This window comes from Anomaloglossus baeobatrachus, chromosome 5 (genome assembly GCF_048569485.1).
Source record: "Anomaloglossus baeobatrachus isolate aAnoBae1 chromosome 5, aAnoBae1.hap1, whole genome shotgun sequence".
In the NCBI taxonomy this organism is placed as follows: Eukaryota; Metazoa; Chordata; class Amphibia; order Anura; family Aromobatidae; genus Anomaloglossus; species Anomaloglossus baeobatrachus.
Window position 1 is genome coordinate 89,771,941 of NC_134357.1, and position 26,783 is coordinate 89,798,723.

Sequence of the window (26,783 nt, forward strand, 5' to 3'; positions counted from 1 at the left end):
AAAAAACGATGAGTTGCATCAGTTTTTTCCATCAGTTCCTTCAGTTTTTGGATGGATCCGTTGTGCTACTGAGCATGCTCAGTAGCAAAAAACGGGATGCGTCGCTGTAATGCGTTGTATGCTGCATTACGAAGGATCTGGCGCTAATAGGCTTTCATTGTACATGGCGCCGGATCCGGCGCGGTCCGTTTTATTTGCCACTGCCAAAAAACGTTCCATGCTACGTCCTTTCCGGCAGCTGGACACAGAAATTTGTCCAGAACCGGTTCACGCCGGATGCAATGCAAGGGCATCAGGCACAATCCGGCGCTAATACAATTCAATGAGGGAAAGATCGCATCCGTTTTAGCCGGTATTCGCCGGATTGTGCCTGACAGTAAAAACCGGATGTGTGAAAGCAGCCTTACATTTCTACTTCAACTGCTGAACCATAAAATGGCCAAACCCATAGATGCCAACCACAATCAAAAAGTAAGGACAATGATTGTCCATTGTAATATTAATACACGAAATGCTGCTCATGTAAGGCCTAGTAGTCTCATGTGTGTCTAGGAAGGAGTGCTTGTGTAAGGAATATTGTTTAACAATGTGTGTCATACCCCAGGTCTGACGACTTCCCAATCAGAAATGTGGCAGTGTCCAATCAGAAGTCTAACATCCCGTTTTTCAGGCAATATAATTAAGGCTTCTAATATAAATGATAGCGTTAAGCTTCCCCTACCCTCTCCCAACAAGATAAGGGCTCGATGGTTACTCTGCCCATTATTTACTATGCAGGGAAGTGATGCTATAACATGTTTGCAACAATCTTTTTTTTTTTTTCAATGATTTGGTTCTTAAAAGGAATCTGTCAGCAGGTTTTTGCTATGTAATCTGAGAGCAGCCTGATGTACAGGCAGAGACCTTGATTCCAGCAATGTCATGTACTAGGCTGTATGTTTTTTTCTGTTACAATACAATGACTGTTTTATCAGCAGGAGATTATCACTAGTAACTAAGTGTCTCATGCCTCCTAGTCCACCACACCCCCACCACTGATTAGCAGCTTTCTTTCACTACACATTGTACACAGAAAGCTGCCAATCAGTGGTGTGTGTGGGGTTATACAGGAATCAGCATTCAGACTTCTATAGATCTGCAGCATAGAAAACTATGATTTTATCATAACTGCAGCACACAGTAAACTAAGTGGTACATTGTTGCAATCAGACTCTCTGTCCTTATATGTTGCTGCTGTTAGTTTACATAGCAGAAACCTGCTGACAGATTGCCTTTAAAGAGGACCTGTCGTGAGGATTTTACACGTCAAACTAATGGCATTTATGTTTAGACACTTTCATACTTATTAAAGGGGATATGTCACCAGATTTTTGCCACCTAATCTGAGCACAGCACTGTCACGTGTCACTTACTGGGCTGCTTAGTGTAGTTTTGATAAAATCACTGTTTAATCAGCAGGAGATTACCATTAGAGGACTACTTGTCTTGCTGCCAGGTAGTCCAGCATATTTCTGAATCAAAATTACAGCAAACAGCCCAGTAAGTGACAAATCACTGGAATCAGGGTCTCTGTCTCTACATTATGCTGCTCTCAGATTAGGTGGCAAAATCCTGGAGACAGATTCCCTTTAAATCCATAACTTGATTGTAAAAATCTATTTTGAGATTTCTGAGAAATCCATCATTGAAATTGTTTACAAATGGGTCAAAGGCTTTAAGACTTTGGAAACCGGCGAGGAGTAGGAAATAGGGTAGGAGGGAGAGGTGCACTTAGGAGATAAGAGAGGGGCAGTAAATAGAGTGGGAGGGAGAGGTGCACTTAGGAGATAAGAGAGGGGCAGTAAATAGAGTGGGAGGGAGAGATGCACTTAGGACACAGGCGAAGGGCAGGAAATAGGGTGAGAGGGAGAGGTGCACTTAGACAGGAGAGGGGCAGGAAATAGGGTGGGAGGGAGAGGTGCACTTAGGAGACAGGAGAGGGGCAGGAAATAAGGAAATAGAGTGAGAGGGAGAGGTGCACTTAGGAGACAGGCGAGGGACAGGCAATAGAGTGTGAGGGAGAGGTGCACTTAGGAGACAGGCGAGGAGCAGGCAATAGAGTGGGAGGGAGAGGTGCACTTAGGAGACAGGCGAGGAGCAGGCAATAGAGTGGGAGGGAGAGGTGCACTTAGGAGACAGGCGAGGGGCAGGCAATAGAGTGGGAGGGAGAGGTGCACTTAGGAGACAGGTGAGGGGCAGGAAATAGAGTGGGAGGGAGAGCTGGACTTAGGAGACAAGCGAGGAGCAGGCAATAGAGTGGGAGGGAGAGGTGCACTTAGGAGACAGGCGAGGAGCAAGCAATAGAGTGGGAGGGAGAGCTGCACTTAGGAGACAAGCGAGGAGCAGGCAATAGAGTGGGAGGGAGAGGTGCACTTAGGAGACAAGCGAGGAGCAGGCAATAGAGTGGGAGGGAGAGGTGCACTTAGGAGACAGGCGAGGAGCAGGCAATAGAGTGGGAGGGAGAGGTGCACTTAGGAGACAGGCGAGGGGCAGGCAATAGAGTGGGAGGGAGAGGTGCACTTAGGAGACAGGCGAGGAGCAGGCAATAGAGTGGGAGGGAGAAGTGCACTTAGGAGACAGGCGAGGAGCAGGCAATAGAGTGGGAGGGAGAGGTGCACTTAGGAGACAGGCGAGGAGCAGGCAATAGAGTGGGAGGGAGAGGTGCACTTAGGAGACAGGCGAGGAGCAAGCAATAGAGTGGGAGGGAGAGGTGCACTTAGGAGACAGGCGAGGAGCAGGCAATAGAGTGGGAGGGAGAGGTGCACTTAGGAGACAGGTGAGGGGCAGGAAATAGAGTGGGAGGGAGAGGTGCACTTAGGAGACAGGTGAGGAGCAGGCAATAGAGTGGGAGGGAGAGGTGCACTTAGGAGACAGGCGAGGAGCAGGCAATAGAGTGGGAGGGAGAGGTGCACTTAGGAGACAGGCGAGGAGCAGGCAATAGAGTGGGAGGGAGAGGTGCACTTAGGAGACAGGCGAGGGGCAAGCAATAGAGTGGGAGGGAGAGGTGCACTTAGGAGACAGGCGAGGAGCAGGCAATAGAGTGGGAGGGAGAGGTGCACTTAGGAGACAGGCGAGGAGCAGGCAATAGAGTGGGAGGGAGAGGTGCACTTAGGAGACAGGCGAGGAGCAGGCAATAGAGTGGGAGGGAGAGGTGCACTTAGGAGAAAGGCGAGGGGCAGGCAATAGAGTGGGAGGGAGAGGTGCACTTAGGAGACAGGCGAGGAGCAGGCAATAGAGTGGGAGGGAGAAGTGCACTTAGGAGACAGGCGAGGAGCAGGCAATAGAGTGGGAGGGAGAGGTGCACTTAGGAGACAGGCGAGGAGCAGGCAATAGAGTGGGAGGGAGAGGTGCACTTAGGAGACAGGCGAGGAGCAGGCAATAGAGTGGGAGGGAGAGGTGCACTTAGGAGACAGGCGAGGAGCAGGCAATAGAGTGGGAGGGAGAGGTGCACTTAGGAGACAGGCGAGGAGCAGGCAATAGAGTGGGAGGGAGAGGTGCACTTAGGAGACAGGTGAGGGGCAGGAAATAGAGTGGGAGGGAGAGGTGCACTTAGGAGACAGGTGAGGAGCAGGCAATAGAGTGGGAGGGAGAGGTGCACTTAGGAGACAGGCGAGGAGCAGGCAATAGAGTGGGAGGGAGAGGTGCACTTAGGAGACAGGCGAGGAGCAGGCAATAGAGTGGGAGGGAGAGGTGCACTTAGGAGACAGGCGAGGGGCAAGCAATAGAGTGGGAGGGAGAGGTGCACTTAGGAGACAGGCGAGGAGCAGGCAATAGAGTGGGAGGGAGAGGTGCACTTAGGAGACAGGCGAGGAGCAGGCAATAGAGTGGGAGGGAGAGGTGCACTTAGGAGACAGGCGAGGAGCAGGCAATAGAGTGGGAGGGAGAGGTGCACTTAGGAGACAGGCGAGGAGCAGGCAATAGAGTGGGAGGGAGAGGTGCACTTAGGAGACAGGCGAGGGGCAGGCAATAGAGTGGGAGGGAGAGGTGCACTTAGGAGACAGGCGAGGAGCAGGCAATAGAGTGGGAGGGAGAAGTGCACTTAGGAGACAGGCGAGCAGCAGGCAATAGAGTGGGAAGGAGAGGTGCACTTAGGAGACAGGCGAGGAGCAGGCAATAGAGTGGGAGGGAGAGGTGCACTTAGGAGACAGGCGAGGAGCAGGCAATAGAGTGGGAGGGAGAGGTGCACTTAGGAGACAGGCGAGGAGCAGGCAATAGAGTGGGAGGGAGAGGTGCACTTAGGAGACAGGCGAGGAGCAGGCAATAGAGTGGGAGGGAGAGGTGCACTTAGGAGACAGGCGAGGAGCAGGCAATAGAGTGGGAGGGAGAGGTGCACTTAGGAGACAGGCGAGGGGCAAGCAATAGAGTGGGAGGGAGAGGTGCACTTAGGAGACAGGCGAGGAGCAGGCAATAGAGTGGGAGGGAGAGGTGCACTTAGGAGACAGGCGAGGAGCAGGCAATAGAGTGGGAGGGAGAGGTGCACTTAGGAGACAGGCGAGGAGCAGGCAATAGAGTGGGAGGGAGAGGTGCACTTAGGAGACAGGCGAGGGGCAAGCAATAGAGTGGGAGGGAGAGGTGCACTTAGGAGACAGGCGAGGAGCAGGCAATAGAGTGGGAGGGAGAGGTGCACTTAGGAGACAGGCGAGGAGCAGGCAATAGAGTGGGAGGGAGAGGTGCACTTAGGAGACAGGCGAGGAGCAGGCAATAGAGTGGGAGGGAGAGGTGCACTTAGGAGAAAGGCGAGGGGCAGGCAATAGAGTGGGAGGGAGAGGTGCACTTAGGAGACAGGCGAGGAGCAGGCAATAGAGTGGGAGGGAGAGGTGCACTTAGGAGAAAGGCGAGGGGCAGGCAATAGAGTGGGAGGGAGAGGTGCACTTAGGAGACAGGCGAGGAGCAGGCAATAGAGTGGGAGGGAGAGGTGCACTTAGGAGACAGGCGAGGGGCAGGCAATAGAGTGGGAGGGAGAGGTGCACTTAGGAGACAGGCGAGGGGCAGGCAATAGAGTGGGAGGGAGAGGTGCACTTAGGAGACAGGCGAGGAGCAGGCAATAGAGTGGGAGGGAGAGGTGCACTTAGGAGAAAGGCGAGGGGCAGGAAATAGAGTGGGAGGGAGAGGCGCACTTAGGAGACAGGCGAGGAGCAGGCAATCGAGTGGGAGGGAGAGGTGCACTTAGGAGACAGGTGAGGAGCAGGCAATAGAGTGGGAGGGAGAGGTGCACTTAGGAGACAGGTGAGGGGCAGGAAATAGAGTGGGAGGGAGAGGTGCACTTAGGAGACAGGCGAAGGGCAGGCAATAGAGTGGGAGGGAGAGGCGCACTTAGGAGACAGGCGAGGAGCAGGCAATAGAGTGGGAGGGAGAGGTGCACTTAGGAGACAGGCGAGGGGCAGGCAATAGAGTGGGAGGGAGAGGTGCACTTAGGAGACAGGCGAGGAGCAGGCAATAGAGTGGGAGGGAGAGGTGCACTTAGGAGACAGGTGAGGGGCAGGAAATAGAGTGGGAGGGAGAGGTGCACTTAGGAGACAGGTGAGGGGCAGGAAATAGAGTGGGAGGGAGAGGTGCACTTAGGAGACAGGCGAGGAGCAGGCAATAGAGTGGGAGGGAGAGGCGCACTTAGGAGACAGGTGAGGGGCAGGAAATAGAGTGGGAGGGAGAGGTGCACTTAGGAGACAGGTGAGGGGCAGGAAATAGAGTGGGAGGGAGAGGCGCAAGTGCATTGTCCCACCCTAAAGCACTTGCAGCTCATTTGCATGTGATTTCAGTGCTGGATTTCTCAGAAACTACAAAATGGATTTCAATAATTTAGGTATGGATTTAATCAGCATGAAGTCATAAGTTTAAAGGGTATGTAAATACAAGGCCTTAGACACCGCAGAGCCCTGTAGTATAGAGTCCAGGTATGTCCATGTGCCACCATATGCTGCGCTATGCGCTGTCCCAGTGATATTACTCTGTAACATGCATGGGCTGGATCCCACAGAACACGCAGCCCCCCGCTGTAATAGCTTGTTTGGAAGCCTCTCAGTTATTTAGTCTATTTTTGCCACTGTTCTGATGACAGAAATAACCGTGAAATGCATGTAATGTTTTCGAAGACTAAGTATAACGGGTTGCGGTGGGAGTGCATTAGTGAATGTTTAGTTTTACCTGTTTGCATTGCCTCTTAGATGTAGGTTTTGGCTTGGAATCTGCCACTCATGTATCTTCCAGGGTCCCATTCTCCTATCACACATATACTTTACTGTAAAATCTGACTGAGCTGCCCAGCCATGATTGCTGAGCCATAACCAGTATATGTACAGTATATAGAAACATTTTCTCCCTAGTAGCTATTTTTTTCTCCAAAATCATTTGTGACAAATACAGTACTTTTCATTCATACGATTTTCTAAATTCATTGTTGCTCTGAGCATATTTTTTAATCATATTTTGCTTTGCCCTGGAAGCTGCATTCATTGTTTCCTTTTTTTTCCATCCATCTCATTGTCATCTGCGTGTACTATGGTAAATTCTAAATGCAACAACAGCCTCCGCTCCTTCAGTTCGGATAGGTCCTACACGCTGAACAGGAGTTCTTTCGCCCGGGACAGTATGATGATTGAAGAACTCCTCGCACCTTCAAAGGATCAGGTACGTTCATGATTCCTGCTGAAAATCAAATACGTGGCATTAATGATCATTATCACGGTAAAAAATGCGCTTTACTATCTGTCATATTTCGTAAAGGATTGTCGGGGTTAGAAAACCTTTTTTACAAAACCCTGTTGTGGAATACTGAGTTAAAGAGATTTTCCCACAATGTTCATTTTAATCAATAAATCTTGGGATAATAATAATTTCCACAATTGGATGTGTTTTAAAAAAATGTTCCTGTGCTGAGATAATCTTATATATGTGCCCCTGCTATGTACTGTGTAATATCTGTGTCTGACCCTCGGATCATATTATAGTTCCTGGGCAGGGGAGAAAGTAAAAAGGTGTACAGACAACACAGTATGGGATCGCAAACAATTCTTTCTTTGTGGTAAAACATTTTTTTAAAAACAGACAGGGAAATGTTTTACCTCACAAAAAGAATCAGCTGTGATCCTGTGCTGTGTTATCTGTATACTCTCTTTTGTTTCCTCCCCTGCCCAGGATCTGTGATATGATCAGACCATGTCTCTGTACGGTCAGTCACGGCCATTACACAGTACATTTCGGGGGCACATATATAAGATTATATCAGAACAAAAACTTTTATTTAAAACACATCCAATTGTGAAAATTATTATTATTCCAAGATCTATTGATTAAAATTAACTTTAACATTGTTTCTGGGAAAACCACATTAAGATTAGATCCATCATTCAATAACCTTATCCACGTACCATAGCAGAGAGTGACTACAAAAAGCATCCCCTGCTCCAGAACATGATTTTTAAGCCTTTTTCTACTGGGGCCTCTGTAGCTTAAAGGGCTTGTCCATTACTTTGATATTGATGGCCTATCCTTAGGATAAGTCATCAGTGTCTGATCGGCTGGGGTCCAACACCCAGCACCCCCGCCGATCAGCTGTTCTTGGCCCTGGCGGTGGTAGCAGGCAGCCGGAAACGCCCAGCTCCGGTGCTGCTCTATCTTATGATAGCGGCCGCGGCCAGGTACAGGACATTCGCCTCCCATTGTAATTAATAGGAGACGGATGTGCAGTACCTGGCCGCACCCACTATCACAAGATGGAGCAGCGCCGTACAGTAACTGAGCTTTTCCGGCTGCCTGCTGCCACCGCCGGAACCAAGAACAGCTGATCGAAGGGAGTGCAGAGTGTCAGGCGCTGGCTGATCAGACATTGATGACCCATCCTAAGGATAGACCATCAATGTCAAAGTAGTGGACAAACTCTTTCACAAGGAATTGCTTGAGCTTCATCATTAACTTTTCCATGCCCAAAACTGCTGCAGTTAGAGCACGTCTTTGGAGGACTCAACATGTCTAAATTACATTTACATCCCATTGGAGTAAATAGAAGAGCCAGGGCCCCATTAAAGGTGTTTAGGTGTGAGGGCCCATAACGCATCACCATGAAGGCCTCCTGCTTTGCTGCCCACTGTGACACCATTGACCCTCACACACCCTTGCTTTCCCTCGCCGGGCCCTTCTGCAGTATTGTCTGCTCTGACAGCCAATGCAAAAAGTGACCAATACTGTGGGAGAACTCAATGGTAAAGTGCGCCTACTTTTTCTTCTTTCCTGCAATTGTGGGCCCTTTAGCTGGCATAGAGATAGTTCTGCCCCTTTTGCAGCCCATTGATTCCAATATACTTATGAATCAGGAGCTGTGTAATACTTAATTTCCCCTTCGGGAGTGCTGCAGGAAAAGTGAAGACTTGATGTTCGGTTCCCTCACATATCACAGCTAATGGCCATGGTGGCCAGCGGTCCTATAATTGGACATTTTATATTAAACTTATAGTCACTGGACTATTCTAACAAAAAATATTGAATAAAACAGACACAGAGCAAATAAAAAAACCAGTAAAACCATGAGAATACTGACATCTGTGGATTCAGCCCAATAAACTTGTCTGGGTCAGAAGGTCCCACCAACACAAATAAGTTACATCATTGATGATTACACTGTAGTCTCCATCGCATATACATTGAGATACAGAAACATGGACAGAGGTTAATAGTGATGAACTTCTGTATATATTCCTCAAATTCTTAGTAAATTTGTTGTAAGGCGAGTGTCCAAATTGTATATATTTCAACTTCCGGAAGAATGCACGTTCTTCTAGCCCACTATGCACATTCAGTTTATCTCCTTGTTTTCCAGCCCTGACGACCTTCTATTTATCCGTCATTAGCCACGCACGCTTCTGATTTCATAAACAACCCTCAGCTGTTCTCTCAGGCTTCGGGCCAAACAGACTGAATGTGATAAGAAGTATCCCAAGCAGAACCCACACACTCGGAATTTGATGTTGGGTATGATCACTTACAGAGCTGAGGTAGACCGAAAATACAGTTAGCAGCTCAGAATCTCTACACTTTGTGCTCATATTCCAATCAGCTAATTTAATCAACGGCTTTAATATCTCTTTTCTCTATTTGATATCCATGAGCATCTTCCATTAGGCACATACATTTTTAAACCCTTTCTTAAAAATGATCTTAAAGAAAAAATGTCATCACAAAATTATTTAAATAAGGTCTTTATATTAAAAATGTATTTTTTTTCTTAATCACTACTTTTTTAAACATTTTCCATATTATTGTCTGTATTAAAAATAAATCAGAAAGTTTGCAATGCTCACACTGGCCTCTAAGGGCGGCGTTACACACACGATTTATCGTGCGATCGCATCCGGCCCGTCGTTTGTGCGTCACGGGCAATTTGTTGCCCGTGTCGCACAAAGTCGTTAAACCCCCGTCACACGTACTTACCGCCCTAACGACGCCGCTGTGGGCGGTGAACATCCTCTTCCTGAAGGGGGAGGGGCGTTCGACGTCACAGCGACGTCACACAGCGGCAGCCCAATAGAAGCGGAGGGGCGGAGATGAGCGGGACGTAACATCCCGCCCACCTCCTTCCTTCCGCATTGCTGGCGGCCGCAGGTAAGCTGTGTTCGTCGTTCCCGGGGTGTCACACGGAGCGATGTGTGCTGCCTCGGGAACGACGAACAATCGGCGCGCAGAAGGAGGAACGACTTTATGAAAATGAACGACTTGTCAATGAGCAACGATAAAGTGAGTATTTTTGCTCGTTCACAGTCGTTCGTAGCTGTCACACGCTACGATATCTCTAACGATGCTGGATGTGCGTCACGGAATTCGTGACCCCGACGACATATCGCCCGATATATCGTAGCGTGTGACGCCGCCCTAAGTCTAAGGCCACACAGGGGACTATTTTCGATCCTCATATGACACTCGGCTCACGCTTGCAGCACAGCAGGAGCGGAGTGTCATGCGAGTGTCACTGCGACCAAGGTCCGATTGTGCGATTGGACCATAGCTGTGGGGGGCGGGCCAGTGCTGAGGAAGGGAGGGAGGGATTTATCTCCCTCTCTCCTCCGTCTATTGCCATTCTCGCCCTGCACTCGCGTACAATGGTGTACCGCGAGTGCAGTGCGATTTTTCTCTCGCCCACAGACTTGAATGGGTGCAAGAGAAACAAGGATCGCATTAAAATTGCAGCATGCTGCGACTGTTTTCTCGGTCCGATTAGGGCTGAGAAAATAATCGCTCATGGGTGCTGGCACATAGAGTAATATTAGTCCGAGTGGAATTCGATGTTTTATCGCAATCCACTCACTCTGATTTTCATGCTGTGTGTGTCTAATACTAGATATTTCCTATTCCATGTTGAAGGCTTTTCAGTTGGACACAATCTAATATGACCATGTGCCTGCTGGAAGGAACAGGATGTATGAGTCAAGCATTCGGCTTAGTGGCCTAGAAAATTGCATCTGATTTTTGTTTTTTAATATAGAAAATTATATGGAAAAAAATGAATATAGCTACAGGAGAATAAAAAGCTAAATGTCAGATTCCATCACAGATTGGAGCAGACTTCTAGTGGTGGGACATCTTGCTCCCTCTGTCACAGGCTAAATTAAAGGCCGCTTTACACGCTGCGATATAGTTGCCGATATCGCTAGCGTGCGTACCTGCCCCCATCGGTTGTGCGACATGGGCAAATCGCTGCCCGTGGCGCACAACATCGCTCAGACCCGTCAAACTACTTACCTGCCTAGCGACGTCGCTGTGACCGGTGAACCGCCTCCTTTCTAAGGGGGCGGTTTGTTTGGCGTCACAGTGACGTCACTAAGCGGCCGCCCAATAGCAGCGGAGGGGCGGAGATGAGCGGAAAGTAACATCCTGCCCACCTCCTTCCTTCCTCATTGAGGGCGGCCGCAGGTAAGGTGAGGTTCCTCGTTCCTGCGGTGTCACACATAGCGATGTGTGCTGCCGCAGGAATGACGAACAACATCGTACCTGCAGCAACAACGATAATTGGGAATAGGGGCGCATGTCACTGATGAGTGATTTTGAATGTTTTTGGGACGATTCAAAATCGCTCATAGGTGTCACACGCAACGACATCGATAAAGCGGCCGGATGTGCGTCACAAATTCTGTGACCCCAACGAGATCTCTTGAGCGATGTCATAGCGTGTAAAGCGGCCTTAATGCAAAACTACAGGGAGTCCATCACTGTGTAATGCACAAAGCTATCTTTCTCGTCATCATCATTTAAGGGGCTGTATTCCTCTGTTGACTATATATAGATTCTTTTTTTTTCTTCGTATGTATTTGTCAACTTTATTTTTTTTAAGCACTTTGATTAATATGGAAAGAGTAAGCCTTCTCCTTTCTCATCTTGTGAGGGTTTAGCGGACGTCAGGACGGGGAACAGCTGCAGATCTCCAAAAAGGAATCTTTTAGCGTATACAACTTAGTTACATACTAATTACAATTAGGGGAACTTTTTATCCTGTTCATTTTCGGAAACCATCTGCTTCACTTTAGGTCAGTGACAATCCTGTAACAAGCCACTGTCAGGTGCTTAAATAATACATGTATTAATGAACAGGGGAAAGCGCTTGGCAGGAAAATGTCTATCAGTGCACCTGGACTAATAGGCAATTGTGCGCCACTCATAGGGGATTAACTGTGTTATGTAAGTCAATTTGTTCAGGACAATAAAGTTTCCAGTGCTTGCATGTCGCCAACAAAGGGGCTATATGTAGTGGAAACATCGGTCCATCAGCTTTTGTTTACATTCAATGCCAATAATGAAGTATAAGAAAAAGGAAAGCCTTACTACCTATATACTACATGCAAGCATATAGAAATATACTGGCATATTAACCATTGCTTTGGTCAATATGCTAGAAATATTTTAAACATTAGTTAAAATATCATAACAATTGTGTTTAAAGGAGTTATCCGGAACTATATTTTTTACTATGGGCCGAAGAACCAGCAAGCAACAGTCACAGACAGCTCCTTCCAGCGTTTTTGCTGCTTCACGTCAACAGAGCAGCTCTATCTCTTTCCGGCTGCTCTGTGGACAGGGCGTGACTGTTGACGTCATGCTGATTGACAGCAGGCTTGCTTCAGTAAGGCAACAGGGAGCCAGATGACAATCAGTATGTCTCTAAGACTACTTTCACACATCCGGTTTTTGCTCTGCGGCACAATACGGCGCTCTGCAGAAAAACCGCAACCGTTTTTTTTGCCGCCGGTTGCGTTTTTTTTTGCATAGACTTACATTAGTGCCGTATTGTGCCGCATGGGCTTGCGTTCGGTCCGGTTTTTGCCGCATGCGGCAGATTTAGCCAATGCCGCGGCCGGATGGAACGTTCCTTGGAACGTTTTTTGCTCCAGCAAAAAAAACGCATCGCGCCGCGTCCGGCCGCTGCGGCGCATTTTTCAATGCATGCCTTTGGACGCCGGATGCGGCGCAATGCGGAAAAAACGCATCCAGCCGGCGCATGCGGTTTCTTCCACTGCGCATGCTCAGTAGCATGCCGCAACCGGAAAAAAACGGACGGGCCGCATGTAAAAACTTATCCAAAGGATGCGGCGTTTTCGACGGATCCGTTGCATAGGTTTCACAGCCGGATTGAGCCGCACTGCTCAAACCGGATGTGTGAAAGCAGCCTAACAGTCACGCCCCCATCAACAAAGCAGAGTGAAGAGAAGCAGCTGCTCTGATGATATGACATCAGAATCACCAGCAGGAGCAGTCTTTGACTGCTCTGTGCAAGGAGAGATCGGTGCTATGCGGAACAGGCAGAAAGTTAGCAACTACCTGTCTGTTAGTTCTTATGCACATAGTAAAAAAACAAATAGTCCTGGATAACCATTTTAAAGAGGACCAATCACCAGGATGTTCCTATATAAACTAAAGCCAGTGCTATACTGGTGCTAACATTCAAATTCTAATCTAAACATACCTTTAGCTGTGAGGTCGGATGTATAGTGTCTGAAATACAGGAGCTACAGAATATGTAACAGGTGGGTCGGGTTTTGCTGGTTATTTCCGCCCCTATCTGACTGCCTATCCTTCCTCCCCATATCCTATTAGATATTCTGTAGTTGCTATCAATCAAATAACAGTGCATTTCACAAACTTTACTTGCCTGTATATCAGAGAGTATACATCCGATCTCACAACTAAAGGTATGTATAGAACCAGCATGATAGCACCAGTATAGCACTGGCTTTAGGTTATATAGGAAAATCCTGGTGGTTGGTCCTCTTTAAGTGTTTTACAGGGATTAGGATAAGCAAGCACAAAACAGACTGTTTGCAGAACCAGGTGGATAGGGGACGCAAGTCTAAAGGCCACTTTACACACAGAGATAAATCTGCGGCAGATTTGTGGTTGCAGTGAAATTGTGGACAATTAGTGCCAGGTTCGTGGCTGTACAAATGTAACAATATGTCCATGATTTCACTGCAACCACAGATCTGCCAAAGATTTATCTCTGTGTGTGACGGGGCCTTTAGTCCAAGGGATCCTCTTAGTCACCATCTCACAGATAAAAAACATGGACAGCGTCCCAGGAGTATTTTCAATTTTCCTTTATTCTGTCAGGCAACGTTTCACCCTACATATGGGCTTTATCAAGCAAGATAAATATGTAGGGCGAAACATTGCCTGATGGAATAAAGGAAGATTGAAAATACCCCTGGGACGCTGTCCATGCTTTTTACCCTTAGGATAAGTCACCAATATAAAACGGTGAATGGGAAAGACGTACCATTGATGGTGATAACACAATGTGTGGAGTTGTGTTACTTCTGCCTCTGGATCGTGCATTATGTATCATCTGTCAGGTTCACGTTAAAGGGTTAGTTTCATTATATTAAATGGGTAAATTGCAAAAAGCTTGTAACAACTTTGTAATATAATTGTTATTAAAGATCCTTTCCATTGTCAAGAATGGAGGAAATTTAAATTTAATAGTCTACTTCTCATTGCTTACATTACTAGCCACCACAGCAGAAACAAGTTTTCTAGGCAAAGAGTGGAGTGCTTACAAGCTCTTTCCAATAGAACTTTGAAGCACTGCTCTGAACTGTGCCAGACCACTGGATCTGGCCATCTTCAGTGCCTTTGACCTCCGCTGATGATGAAGCGGCAAAACTGTCTCTCACTTGCAGAATCGGAGATAGCACAAAGTTCGGGCAACCAGCACAACTGTGCCAATTATTCAAGAGCACACCCTCCCGCCCAGCATTTAGAAGCTGGGTGACATGGGAGCTGTGCATCCTAAGGCTGCTTTCACACCTCCGTTTTTTCCTGTGCGGCACAATCCGGCGCTTTGCAGAAAAACCGCAACCGTTTTTTTTTTTTGCCGTCGGTTGCGGTTTTTTTGCATAGACTTTCATTAGATTATGCCGCATGGGCTTGCGTTCGTTCCGGTTTTTGCCACATGCGGCAGATTTAGCCGATGCGGCGGCCGGATGGAACGCTGCCTGGCACGTTTTTTGTCCGGCAAAAAAACCCTGCATAGGCAGGATGCGGCGCGATTTGCAATGCATGCCTATGGACGCCGCATATGGCGTCCTGCGGCAAACACCGCATCCGGCCGCCGCATGCGTTTTTTTTCACTGCGCATGCTCAGTAGCGTGCCGCAAGCGGCAAAAACCGGACGGGCCCCATGTCAAAAACTTATGCAAAGGATGCGGTATTGTCGCCGCATCCGTTGCATAGGTTTTAGAGCCGCATTGGCCGGCTCTGCTAAAACCGGAGGTGTGAAAGCAGCCTTAAGGATGAGCATGGGACATCCCATTTAAAGAAAATCATCCATACAGCATGATGGAGCAGTTTCTTTCACATGAATGGCTCATTAATGCCTCTTTCTATCAGGTAAGTATTGGTAATTGTACCGATTGTGGCATTTTCCAGATAAGTGTATTTACCTGTTGTCCTTTTTCTCTTTCAGCACATTTCCTTTACAAGAGAGTTTGACTCGGACTCACTGAGGCACTATAGCTGGGCTGCAGACACTTTGGACAACGTCAATCTTGTCTCAAGCCCTGTGCATTCTGGGTAAGATGAAAATCTAAATCTACATTTTTCTATATAATATGTCTCAAAATGTCAAAGTAGTTGAAAATGAGCAAAGCGCCATTGTATACCAGTATATTAATGACTATTATTAAGTAAAAATAGAGATTAATTTTCCCGTTAGGGGCATTGTACATCCAAATAGCAGTAGATGAGATTATACAGTCTGTGGCACAGCAGTTTTGCACTTGCTGACATTAACCACTGAGCGTTGCTAAGTCCGAGGCATTCTCTGTGCGTCTGCTTTGCAGCAGCAGTAGGGATCATCTGTCCTTATAAATAGTATCTATATATTTTCATGTTTTATCATGCAGGACACCAGGGCACTCATCACATAGGGTATGAGCACAATCTTAAAGAGAATCACCTAGCTAGTTTTGTAGTATTTTTTTAGATTTGCTCTTTTACTAGTGGAGTTCAAGTTTGCCGGTAATTTGGGATTTTCCACCAGTACACTGTGAGTTAGACTTGGAATCAGCGGTTTTACAATGTGAGCCGTATAGTAATATATCCCAGTATATGCCTATATTGTGGGATATGATGCTATCTTTAGTTAGAAGTATTCATTGGGATTCCTATTAGTCAAGGCACTAATATTGGCTTGCTTACCACACTCTGGCATAGTTTCTATCTTCAGCCTTACATAGCTGGTGTCACTCACTGCATCTAGCACCACCACCCCCTGCCGACATCTTTCATACAAGCATTTTTTAGCCGTGGTAGAGAGGAGTAGCATGCCATTGCTCCACTATCCATTGCCACAGAGCCCATCTCCCATCATCCAGGATCCAGGACATCTTCAGAGCGTGGGGATACAAGAAACTAATAAATAACTATAGAGCCGCCCCCTGGTGACATCCTGTTCTAGGAGAGGCGGTGGACACTGCGGAGAGTGAGTGCAGCCCCAGCTTCCTTTGATGTCACGTTTCAAACAACTCTTAAACGAAACGTCACATGAAGTTCAGTAAACAAAACACCTTTACGAATTAGATAGATGGGAGAAGTGTAGAGAATTGTATAATAAAGTTAATTACTAAAGTGGTTAGGGGGTAAAGATTGATAGAAAATACATTTTAAATGCCTCATCACCTTTAAGGATGGACTGCAGAGGTGAAAGAGTGCTAGTTGGAAGGCCACAGAGGAGGATATTGTGGTAGATGAGGCAGGAGAGGATGCACTAACATTTTAGTGGATTCTGGGTTGAGGAAGGGCCGAATTCTTATTTTTGAGTTGGCGTGGCAGGAAGTGGTAGGGTTTTGGATTTATAGTATGAAAGACAAGGCAGAGTCCAGGGTTACTCTGAGGTATTGGACTTTCCATACGGAGGAAGCATGAGGTCATTTATAGTGCTAAATAGATCTCATAGAGGAGGTAAATGAGATGGAGGAAAGATGATGAGAGACACTCTGGGATCATGGACAGCAGAGAGGTGATATCTGGGCAAGAGAGGTAGATTTTAGTCTCATCAGTATACAGTGCCTACAAGTAGTCTTCAACCCCCTGCAGATTTAGCAGGTTTGATAAGATGCAAATAAGTTAGAGCCTGCAAACTTCAAACAAGAGCAGGATTTATTAACAGATGCATAAATCTTACAAACCAACAAGTTATGTTGCTCAGTTAAATTTTAATAAATTTTCAACATAAAAGTGTGGGTCAATTATTATTCAACCCCTAGGTTTAATATTTTGTGGAATAACCCTTGTTTGCAATTACAGCTAATAATCGTCTTTTATAAGACCTGATCAGGCCGGCACAGGTCTCTGGAGTTATCTTGGCCCACTCCTCCATGCAGATCTTCTCCAAGATATCTAGGTTCTTTGGGTGTCTCATGTGGACTTTAATCTTGAGCTCCTTCCACAAGTTTTCAATTGGGTTAAGGTCAGGAGACTGACTAGGCCACTGCAACACCTTGATTTTTTCCCTCTTGAACCAGGCCTTGGTTTTCTTGGCTGTGTGCTTTGGGTCGTTGTCTTGTTGGAAGATGAAATGACGACCCATCTTAAGATCCTTGATGGAGGAGTGGAGGTTCTTGGCCAAAATCTCCAGGTAGGCCGTGCTATCCATCTTCCCATGGATGCGGACCAGATGGCCAGGCCCCTTGGCTGAGAAACAGGCCCACAGCATGATGCTGCCACCACCATGCTTGACTGTAGGGATGGTATTCTTGGGGTCGTATGCAGTGCCATCCAGTCTCCAAACGTCACGTGTGTGGTTGGCACCAAAGATCTCGATCTTGGTCTCATCAGACCAGAGAACCTTGAACCAGTCTGTCTCAGAGTCCTCCAAGTGATCATGAGCAAACTGTAGATGAGCCTTGACATGACGCTTTGAAAGTAAAGGTACCTTACGGGCTCATCTGGAACGGAGACCATTGCGGTGGACTGCGTTACTTATGGTATTGACTGAAACCAATGTCCCCACTGCCATGAGATCTTCCTGGAGCTCCTTCCTTGTTTTCCTTGGGTTAGCCTTGACTCTTCGGATAAGCCTGGCCTCGGCACGGGTGGAAACTTTCAAAGGCTGTCCAGGCCGTGGAAGGCTAACAGTAGTTCCATAAGCCTTCCACTTCCGGATGATGCTCCCAACAGTGGATACAGGTAGGCCCAACTCCTTGGAAAGGGGTTTGTACCCCTTGCCAGCCTTGTGACCCTCCACGATCTTGTCTCTGATGGCCTTGGAATGCACCTTTGTCTTTCCCATGTTGACCAAGTATGAGTGCTGTTCACAAGTTTGGGGAGGGTCTTAATTAGTCAGAAAAGGCTGGAAAAAGAGATAATTAATCCAAACATGTGAAGCTCATTGTTCTTTGTGCCTGAAATACTTCTTAATACTTTAGGGGAACCAAACAGAATTCTTGTGGTTTGAGGGGTTGAATAATAAATGACCCTCTGAATAAACTTTTCACAATTTAAAAAAAAAATAAATAAAAAAAGAAATAACATTCTTTTTTGCTGCAGTGCATTTCACACTTCCAGGCTGATCTACAGTCCAAATGTCACAATGCCAAGTTAATTCCGAATGTGTAAACCTGCTAAATCTGCAGGGGGTTGAATACTACTTGTAGGCACTGTATATGTGGTATTGAAATCCATGGGACTTGATGAGTTTTCCCAGGTCAAAGGTATAGGTGGAGAAGAGTAGCAGTTATTGAGGTATTGGGTAGATTTAGAAGAGGGTAAGGATTTAGATGCCAAGGGAAAAGAGAATATGTAGTAGGAGGTAGCGGTTGACTGTGTCAAAAGCAGAGGACAGGTCTAGATGACAGTGCAGCAGGGAAGGCTGTATCAATTGGTCTCAGCCATGTTTCTGTGAGGCCCAGGATAGATTGAGAGAAGTAAAGAGCTCGTGAATGACATGGAGCTTATGACAGAACGGGCATTCCATAGTGCTCCAAAAAGCGAGCGGTAGAGCAGGGGTCAAGTGGTTGCGGTAATTTCTAGTATCAGGGGAGTGATAGGAAGGAGAAATTTAGAGGGTATTAGCTGAGGATGTCCAGAAAACACACTTACATTTTGCAAGAAAATATTATGGGAGATGGCGGGTGCTATGCGGCATATCCTCAGTAATAGTACCATGAGTAAAGACTTCACTAGGTGCTTACGGTGCAGGGAAAGCTTTATTGCAGCATTTAGCTCTGTATTATATAGAAGGTAAACCGCGCGCTCATGCTGACTCATGTTTCTCTCCTTTGCTGCCCATATGGTTCTTTATGCTGAACAGTTTTTCGCTTGCTTTTAACTGTTTATGTGATTATTTTCCCATTGTGCTTTTCTATATTATTTTGCAGCTATTTCTCTTCACTTCCACTGTATGATGCAAGGTGATCATGCTGATTTGTGTGTGCTTGTGCCTATTTATGTTAAAAGTACTAACTGGATTTTCACTGCTGGATTTAGAGTCTCTGTAATATTTTTTTTAAGTGCGTGATCATCACGAGCAGTAAAATTTGAGAATGCATTGAATGCAGTAATTTAATTTGGCTCTCATGGAATAGCATGCTGGTACAGAATTACAGATTGATGGATGTGCTGGATCAGTAAAGAAGCATAAAACTCACTATTTTCTGCTATCGTATTAACAAACATATCACAGAAAGGAATTACCTATATATATCCCCATCATCATCTGTGATGCTGTACAATGTGATACAAAACAATTACAGGACAATAATAGATTAATATACATTCATACAGAAATTATCCGCAGTATGTTGCGTAAACTACATGTTCTACTAATGACCGTGATGCCTAGTGACAAGTTGTATACCTAATTTGAAAGTTATAGAAGAATAGCTGTAGCCTTTGGGGGTTGGACACCTCTAGAATGGCTATATACTTTAGGGGTTGGACCCCTCTAGCTCTCAGCACCCCTATACACCCATCTTTTCCAGACAAGTTTTGATTGCGAGCTAACACATTAACACATGCCATATTAGTTCCTCATAGAGACCTTAGACACTGGCACTTGGTGAGCCTACAACTCTGCAATAAGACCTCCGAGAGATAATAAAAAGGCGCAAATAGGGTATTATCTAGGTGATATACAATAAAACCAAGGTAGATGTGCTCACCTTGCAGGGTCGTGTAAGTCACAACCGCTGTAATAGCATGGAAATGGCTGCAGCAACCCCACGTGGAAGTAGACGCTGAAAAGGAGGAGAAGGGGTTAATCTGCGCTGCCTTGAATGAAGAATCAATGAGACTAGGATCCTGGATAAGTGATTTAAGGTCAACGCGTTTCGGAGTTAACAGCACTCCTTCATCAGGACAAATCACAATATACATTTGCGATTATTATGATTTATCGTGAATGGAGTGCTAGTAAAGGGGCCTTTACACGCTACGATATCGTTAATGTTTTATTGTCGGGGTCATGTCTTTAGTGACGCACATCCGGCGTCATTAACGATATCGCTAGCGTGTAAAGCCCCCTTTACTCTGAAACTCGTTGACATTAAATCACTTATCCAGGATCCTGGTCTCATCGATTCTTCATTCACGGCAGCACAGTTTAACCCCTTCAGCTTCTATTTCGGAATCCACCTATAAAGGCACCACAAAAGTACCCGATAAAATGTACAAAATACACAGGAATGTCAACATGACACGTTTTTTAACAGCTTCAGGGTTCGGAAAGCTTCGACTGGGAAAACTTGGCAGCTGTGCATTTAGACGCTGTATGCACGTTGCCTAAGTGATACATCGCTGGAATCGGGGTCTCTGGCCCTACATCAGGCTGCTCTCAGAGGATGTAGCAAAGACCTGGGGACAGATTCCCTTTAACGTTCCAATTATAGAAGTTGTTGGCGCTTATATGGCGACCATTCTGTCTCATTGAGGTGATCCATATGGACAGTGGTTGCCTTTATGGGAATCTAGTATGCATTCTCAGCTTTTATTTTTTACCAATGGAAAGTTCTACATAGATATGTTGCAATTTTTGCATCAGAAATGTGGAATCAGGATAGTCATTATGCCAACAAAATATAGGTGTGTTTAAGACCTGAAGACAAAGCCGACGGAAAGGTCTTTTCTTGCTTAGCTTAGCAGACACAATGATGCAGAGTTTCAGGGAGTCAGTCACTGCAAGGTCTGAGACACTCAGGATTCACATTACACAATGCTAGGGAAAACCTGAGGATATCCCATAACCTGTGGGGGCCTCCTGTCCATTATTAATCAAACCGGTTTAAATCAAAGGAGCTTTGTGTGCCTCATACAGGCACTGCTTGTTTGTGTTCACGGTAGCCAACTGTTGCCAGAAGATCTGTGTCTGGTTTAATTGTACGAGAAGGAAAAACTGCAGTACTAATCAATGATGGGCAAAGTAAATGTATGTTCAGGCGGGAAGACTTGCCAAGTTGTACTCAATAGGAAAACATCTGACACATTCTCTTTTCCCAAGGCCTTATCTGCAGTTTTGATAATACATCCATGGCTATTAAAGAAGAGCCTCTATAAAAAACAACTTTCACTTGCCATAAATATGTAATTTTTATTTGGTCTTCCATAACCTCACCATTGTAGCAGCGTTTGTCTGCTCTTCACCCAGTTTTAAAGGGAATCTCTCAGCAGGTTTTTGTTATGTAATCTAAAGACAGCATGCTGTAGAGGTTAAAACACAGATTTCAGTCATGTGTCTCTTATCAAGATGCCTGCTGTTGTTTACTTTTACTGGTTGTTTTAGCACCAGGACCTTATCATTGGTCTTCATTCCCTCATTTCTGGAAGTCAAACACACTCCCTGCTGTGATTAGCAGCTCACTGTCTATAGACCTTGTACATAGAGATCCTGGTGTGGGTGTGGTTAGCTTTCTCAAATCTGCTGCATTGCTAAGTCTAAAAACAGTGATTGTGTCAGAACTGCTGCACCCAGTAAACAAGTGATATTTTGTTGCATTCAGGGTCTCTTTGCCTACATCATGCTGCTGTCAGATGAGGTAGCAAAAACCTGTTGACAGATTACCTTCAATTCAAGCCTCCTACACAGCTGTTTCTGTTTCAGTTAATGACCGTATTTCAACCTTCATATGAAAATGATACCTGTTTGGCATAATTTGGTTACTCCTACACCTAACTATAACCCTACATTATTCCTGACCTTATGCAAGAGGTGGTCACACCAAATATTGATTAAATTTATGTTTCTCTTTTGTTCATTCACTTAGTTTATTTTTATCAAATAACAAAATGCTATTACCATTTCTATTTTTTAAAGCATTTTTACTTTGGAACATTTTTATCACGCCTGCCTAAATGTTTGAACAGTACGGTAAATCTAGTCTTGCTAGTCAATGGGATAGACTCCTCATGGAGATGCCCATAGAAAATAGTTGAGGACCTCGACCTCGGCTAAAAAGACTAGATTTAGGCCTCCTTCACATGTCCGTGTGGCATACATTTTTTTCACTCATTTATGGCAAGTATTTATGGCAAGTGACAAGTCCTCAATACATTTGAGCTTAGATTAGCTCCTGCATCCAATAGCAGCTGATAGAGCATAGAATATATGTCATTAAATTATAGAATTATAGACTGTTCCCTTTCTTTCTACATTCCGGGAGCTGCATCGCCAACACTTTTGGCCATTACCAAATCTCACGAGCACAGTCCTTGTTCTTCCAGATTTTCCAACTATCATATATTTGAAACTAACTAGAGTGATTTTGACCTGATGCATGTAAATTTGTGTCTGAATGGACCAGTTCAAAGATTTTCTTTTTAATAAGTGAATGTTCACTTTATAACCCAAGGTTGTTTTAATTATAAATTTTGTACTGATTAATTTCTTAAAACATCTTTATAGCTGTCACAGCTCCAATACACCTGCCTCATTTCATACAGGTGTTAAATGAAATGTGCAAAACTCTCAAAGGCTTCAGTCACCACTAGGGGGAGCTACCTGAATACTGATTTACTATTGAGTTCAATGTATCAATTGTATGCATAAATTACATCACACCAATCAAGCACTGTGCCTTAACCCACAAGATCAGATGCAGAAACCAATCTCCTGCTGAAACTACGTGAAACCCAACTCCCGCACTTTAGCCTTCAGTCAAAAGCAACGTAGCATATAAGTGGTTAGATTGAAGAAGAGAGCCCATTCCCACACGACCACCGCAAGTGATGATAGGGGTGATGATATGTTGTCATGGCAGATGGGGGCTATTCATGGCCCCCCACAGCTGCTAATTTGGAGCTCCTATTTGACCCAATCAGAGAAGGTCTAAATTAGTCCCTGTCTGATGTATTGCAGTGTATTATAGGAGCAATTAAGTATATATATTTATATATATATATATATATATATATATATATATATATATATATATGGTATATATAACCAAAAGGTGCAACAATTTTAATGAATCCCAATTGCAAAAATTATATTTGTCCCCAAATACATGCATTTATGTAAAGAAAAAAAATGTCTGCAAGAGTGGAAAAGCTAGCTATTGAGCTCCCCCTAGAGGTGACTTCAGACTAGAGTTTTATTATTTAACTGTATGTTTATGTGGCCGATATGGAGCTATGTATCAGCAAAATGGAGCCTTGATCTTTTATTGATATATCAAGAAACTAATCAGAACTGAATTTCGGACTTCAAATATTGCATTTGCATGATAAATGTTTCCATAAGTATTTGATTTGCATAATTGATCTATCTGGAGCGCTTGGATAATTAATTATTAGGACTAATCAGAAGAACTGCATGAATTGGCTATTTTTTTTCTTTGTCCCTTTTTTTTACTGACACCTGATCTTCTATTTTTAACAGTTTCCTGGTAAGCTTCATGGTGGACGCCCGTGGTGGCTCAATGAGAGGAAGCCGACACAATGGCATGAGAATCATTATCCCACCAAGGAAATGCACAGCCCCAACTCGTATCACCTGCCGGCTGGTCAAGAGGCACAAATTAGCAACACCACCGCCAATGGTAGAAGGAGAAGGATTGGCAAGCCGTTTAGTTGAAATGGGCCCAGCAGGGGCTCAGTTTTTGGGGTGAGTTACTTTATTATACATGTTTTTTATACATTATTCTTATACTTTACAGCTTAAGATGAGTTTCCGTTCCATGATATCCGATAAATTTGTATGTGCTGTTTCCATAGTGACATTCATAAGTATGATCAACATCCAAAATCATATCTTTACCCTTTGTATTGACTGTACTGTATTTATTATGTAGATTATTCCGTTAATATCTAATGTTTTTAAGAAAGCCGTTACACTTCTCGAAGATGGTTGTGACGGCACTACACTCACTCTCTGGCGAATATTACTTTTTGTATATCTCTGTGTTGTTTATTCCATATCTCCATTCGACACTAAGCTTTCCACTGGAAGCATTACTCCTTAATACAGCCCGTAGACTCAGTGGAACATGTCACAACTGTAAATTTGCAGTAGGGTTAAAATTTCTAGGAGGCAGTATACATGAGACCTATGGAGACAAACCGTTCGGAACAGTCAAAATACATCTATAACTAGAGTTGTGCAAAATAATATCCAGTCTCCATGGCTGTACTCCATGGCAATCTGACCAAGATCCTGTGAACTTCATCAGTAAGCTCTCCAAAGCTGGCATCATTGGCCACTGCTGTGATTACTAGTAGTCATCTAAGACCTAGTAATCACAAGGGGCGCCCGGGATGCCGGCATCCTTCTGCCTTTTTGCTCTACTCTATTTCTCACCCACATTTATTTACATGTAGGAGTGATTTGGGTAATGGAGAAGAACAGCAGCTAGGAAATAAAAAATTCTACCACTGTCTTTCTGGCGCCATTAGCAAAATCGAAGTACTGTTATTGCTGAACTGTATTATGGGCATGGAGATGAGGGAAGTGCTGTCCAAGTGCAATTGCCATAAATAGAGCAGGAGTTGTAACCTATGGAGCCACTTTAAAAAATATACTACCCATCAGTGTCAGGTTCAAAGAGAATCTTTCAGAACTTTTTTATGTTGAACTGGACACATGATGTAATAGTTGCTGTAGAGCAGAATAAATTGGTTGGGTTTTTTTTGCTTTTTTAATTTCACCTCTCCATTGTGGATATATTAGCAATAAGTCTAAATGGATGTTATCAGAGAGTTTTCACTGGGATCATATAATTCTTCGCCTGTGTATGAAGTTGACCAATCATAAGCAGGCAGCAACACACAACAGAGAAAGAACACACCCCACAATATCTTAGAGGGTTTTTCATTGTGTGAAAGTAAAGGGAGCTTTACACGCTACAACATCGCTAATGCGAACTCGTTGGGGTCACGGAATTGGTGACGCACATCCGGCCGCATTAGCGATGCCGTTGCGTGTGACACCGATGAGCGATTTTGCATCGTTGCAAAAACGTGCAAAATCGCTCATCGGTGACATGGGAGTCCATTCTCAAAAATCGTTACTGCGGCAGTAACGAGGTTGTTCCTCGTTCCTGTGGCAGCACACATCACTCCGTGTGACACCGCAGGAACGAGGAAGCTCTCCTTACCTGCCTCCCGGCCGCTATGCGGAAGGAAGGAGGTGGGCGGGATGTTACGTCCCGCTCAGCTCCGCCCCTCCGCTGCTATTGGGCGGCCGCTCAGTGACGTTGCTGTGACGCCGCACGGACCGCCCCCTTAGAAAGGAGGCGGTTCGCCGGTCACAGCGACGTCGCCGGGCAGGTAAGTATGTGTGACGGGTCTGGGCGATGTTGTGCGGCACGGACAGGGATTTGCCCGTGTCGCACAACAGATGGGGGTGGGTACCCACACTAGCGATATCGGGACCGATATCGCAGTGTGTAAAGCCCGCTTTAGCCCTAATCTCCTTCCCCAACCTTGTGCATGATTAGAAAATGCTCAGAGTACACTACAAATGATAAGGTCCCAGCAGTCAGTGTGAGTAAAGGCCGCTTTACACGCTACGACATCGCTAAAGCGATGTCGTTGCGGTCAGGGAATTTGTGACACACATCCGGCCGCTTTATCGATGTCATTGTGTGTGACACCTATGAGTGATTTTGAATCGTCGCAAAAACATTCAAAATCGCTCATCGGTGACATGCCCCCCTCTTCCCAATTATCGTTGCTGCTGCAGTAACGATGTTGTTCGTCGTTCCTGCGGCACCACACATCGCTACGTGTGACACCGCAGGAACGAGGAAGGAAGGAGGTGGGCGGGATGTTACGTCCTGCTCATCTCCGCCCCTCCACTTTGATTGGGCGGCCGCATAGTGACGCTGCTGTGACGTCGCGGTAACGCCGAACGCACCTCCCCCTTGAGAGAGGGATTGTTCGGCAGTCACAGCAACGTCGCAGAGCAGGTATGTGCGTGTGACGCTGCCGTTGCGATAATGTTCGCTACGGCAGCGATCACCACATATCGTTACAACGACGGGGGCGGGTGCTATCGCGCTTGACATCGCTAGCAATTGCTAATGATGTCGTAGCATTTAAAGTGGCCTTAAGAATCAGCTGAGTTTAGCTGTGTCACCTACAAAGCCTTTTATCAGCTTTCCTCCTCTCATAGCAATGCCACCTCTCCTATACTGCTTATCCCTGCATCCCCTCCACCCTGCCTGCCAGAGCTCAAAGGTGTCACTACTTACACTTATGTCTGTTGTGCTCAGGGCAATTTGTAATTGAAGTCAGATCAAAGAAGGCTCTAAGTATATGTTTCACCCACAGAAGTAGCCCAGTACAGGCAGGCTACTTCTGTGTGAGACAGATCAAACTTCCTCTCATTATATTATTGTATAGCGATTTTTAAGTTGCCTTGAGCACAACAGACATAAGGGCTGTTTCAGACATCCATGATCATTGGTCCACTCTTGGATCGCAATGCAGGGACTAGCCACGCTTGTTCCGACTTAAGCGTGACAGCTTTATATATTTCTAGGCTTTCACACTCAGCTCAGGTGATGCATGGTCAGTCCGTGCATTGGGATCCAAGACGAAACCAATGATCACAGATGTCTGAAAGAGCCCTAAGTGTGATTATGACACCTTTGAGCTCTCCGCTTCAGACAAGCAATGCAGGGAGAGGGGGAGTACAGCAGAGATAACAGTGCTATGACTGGGAGAGAGCTGATAGAATGAATTAGAAAGATTTGTAATGTGACACAGTTAAACTCAGCTGTGCTGACCCTCCTCGCACACTGACTGCTAGAACGTTGTCTCAAAGATGTTAGTCAACC

General features: G+C 45.6%; 1 protein-coding gene across 30 annotated transcripts in view; it reads left to right on the forward strand.

Moving 5' to 3' along the window:
• The window catches only part of ANK3 (ankyrin 3), a 1,059,766-nt gene that overhangs the window by 926,553 nt on the left and 106,430 nt on the right, over positions 1–26,783 (forward strand). For 15 of the 30 annotated variants that reach the window (XM_075348673.1, XM_075348677.1, XM_075348666.1 and 12 more), the window contains 4 exons: positions 6,561–6,663; positions 14,978–15,084; positions 18,891–18,923; positions 23,384–23,608. In XM_075348673.1, the coding sequence (XP_075204788.1) occupies positions 6,561–6,663; positions 14,978–15,084; positions 18,891–18,923; positions 23,384–23,608 (468 nt within the window). The remainder of the gene's footprint in view (positions 1–6,560; positions 6,664–14,977; positions 15,085–18,890; positions 18,924–23,383; positions 23,609–26,783) is intronic. The other 15 variants (XM_075348664.1, XM_075348672.1, XM_075348682.1 and 12 more) reach the window with 3 other exon arrangements.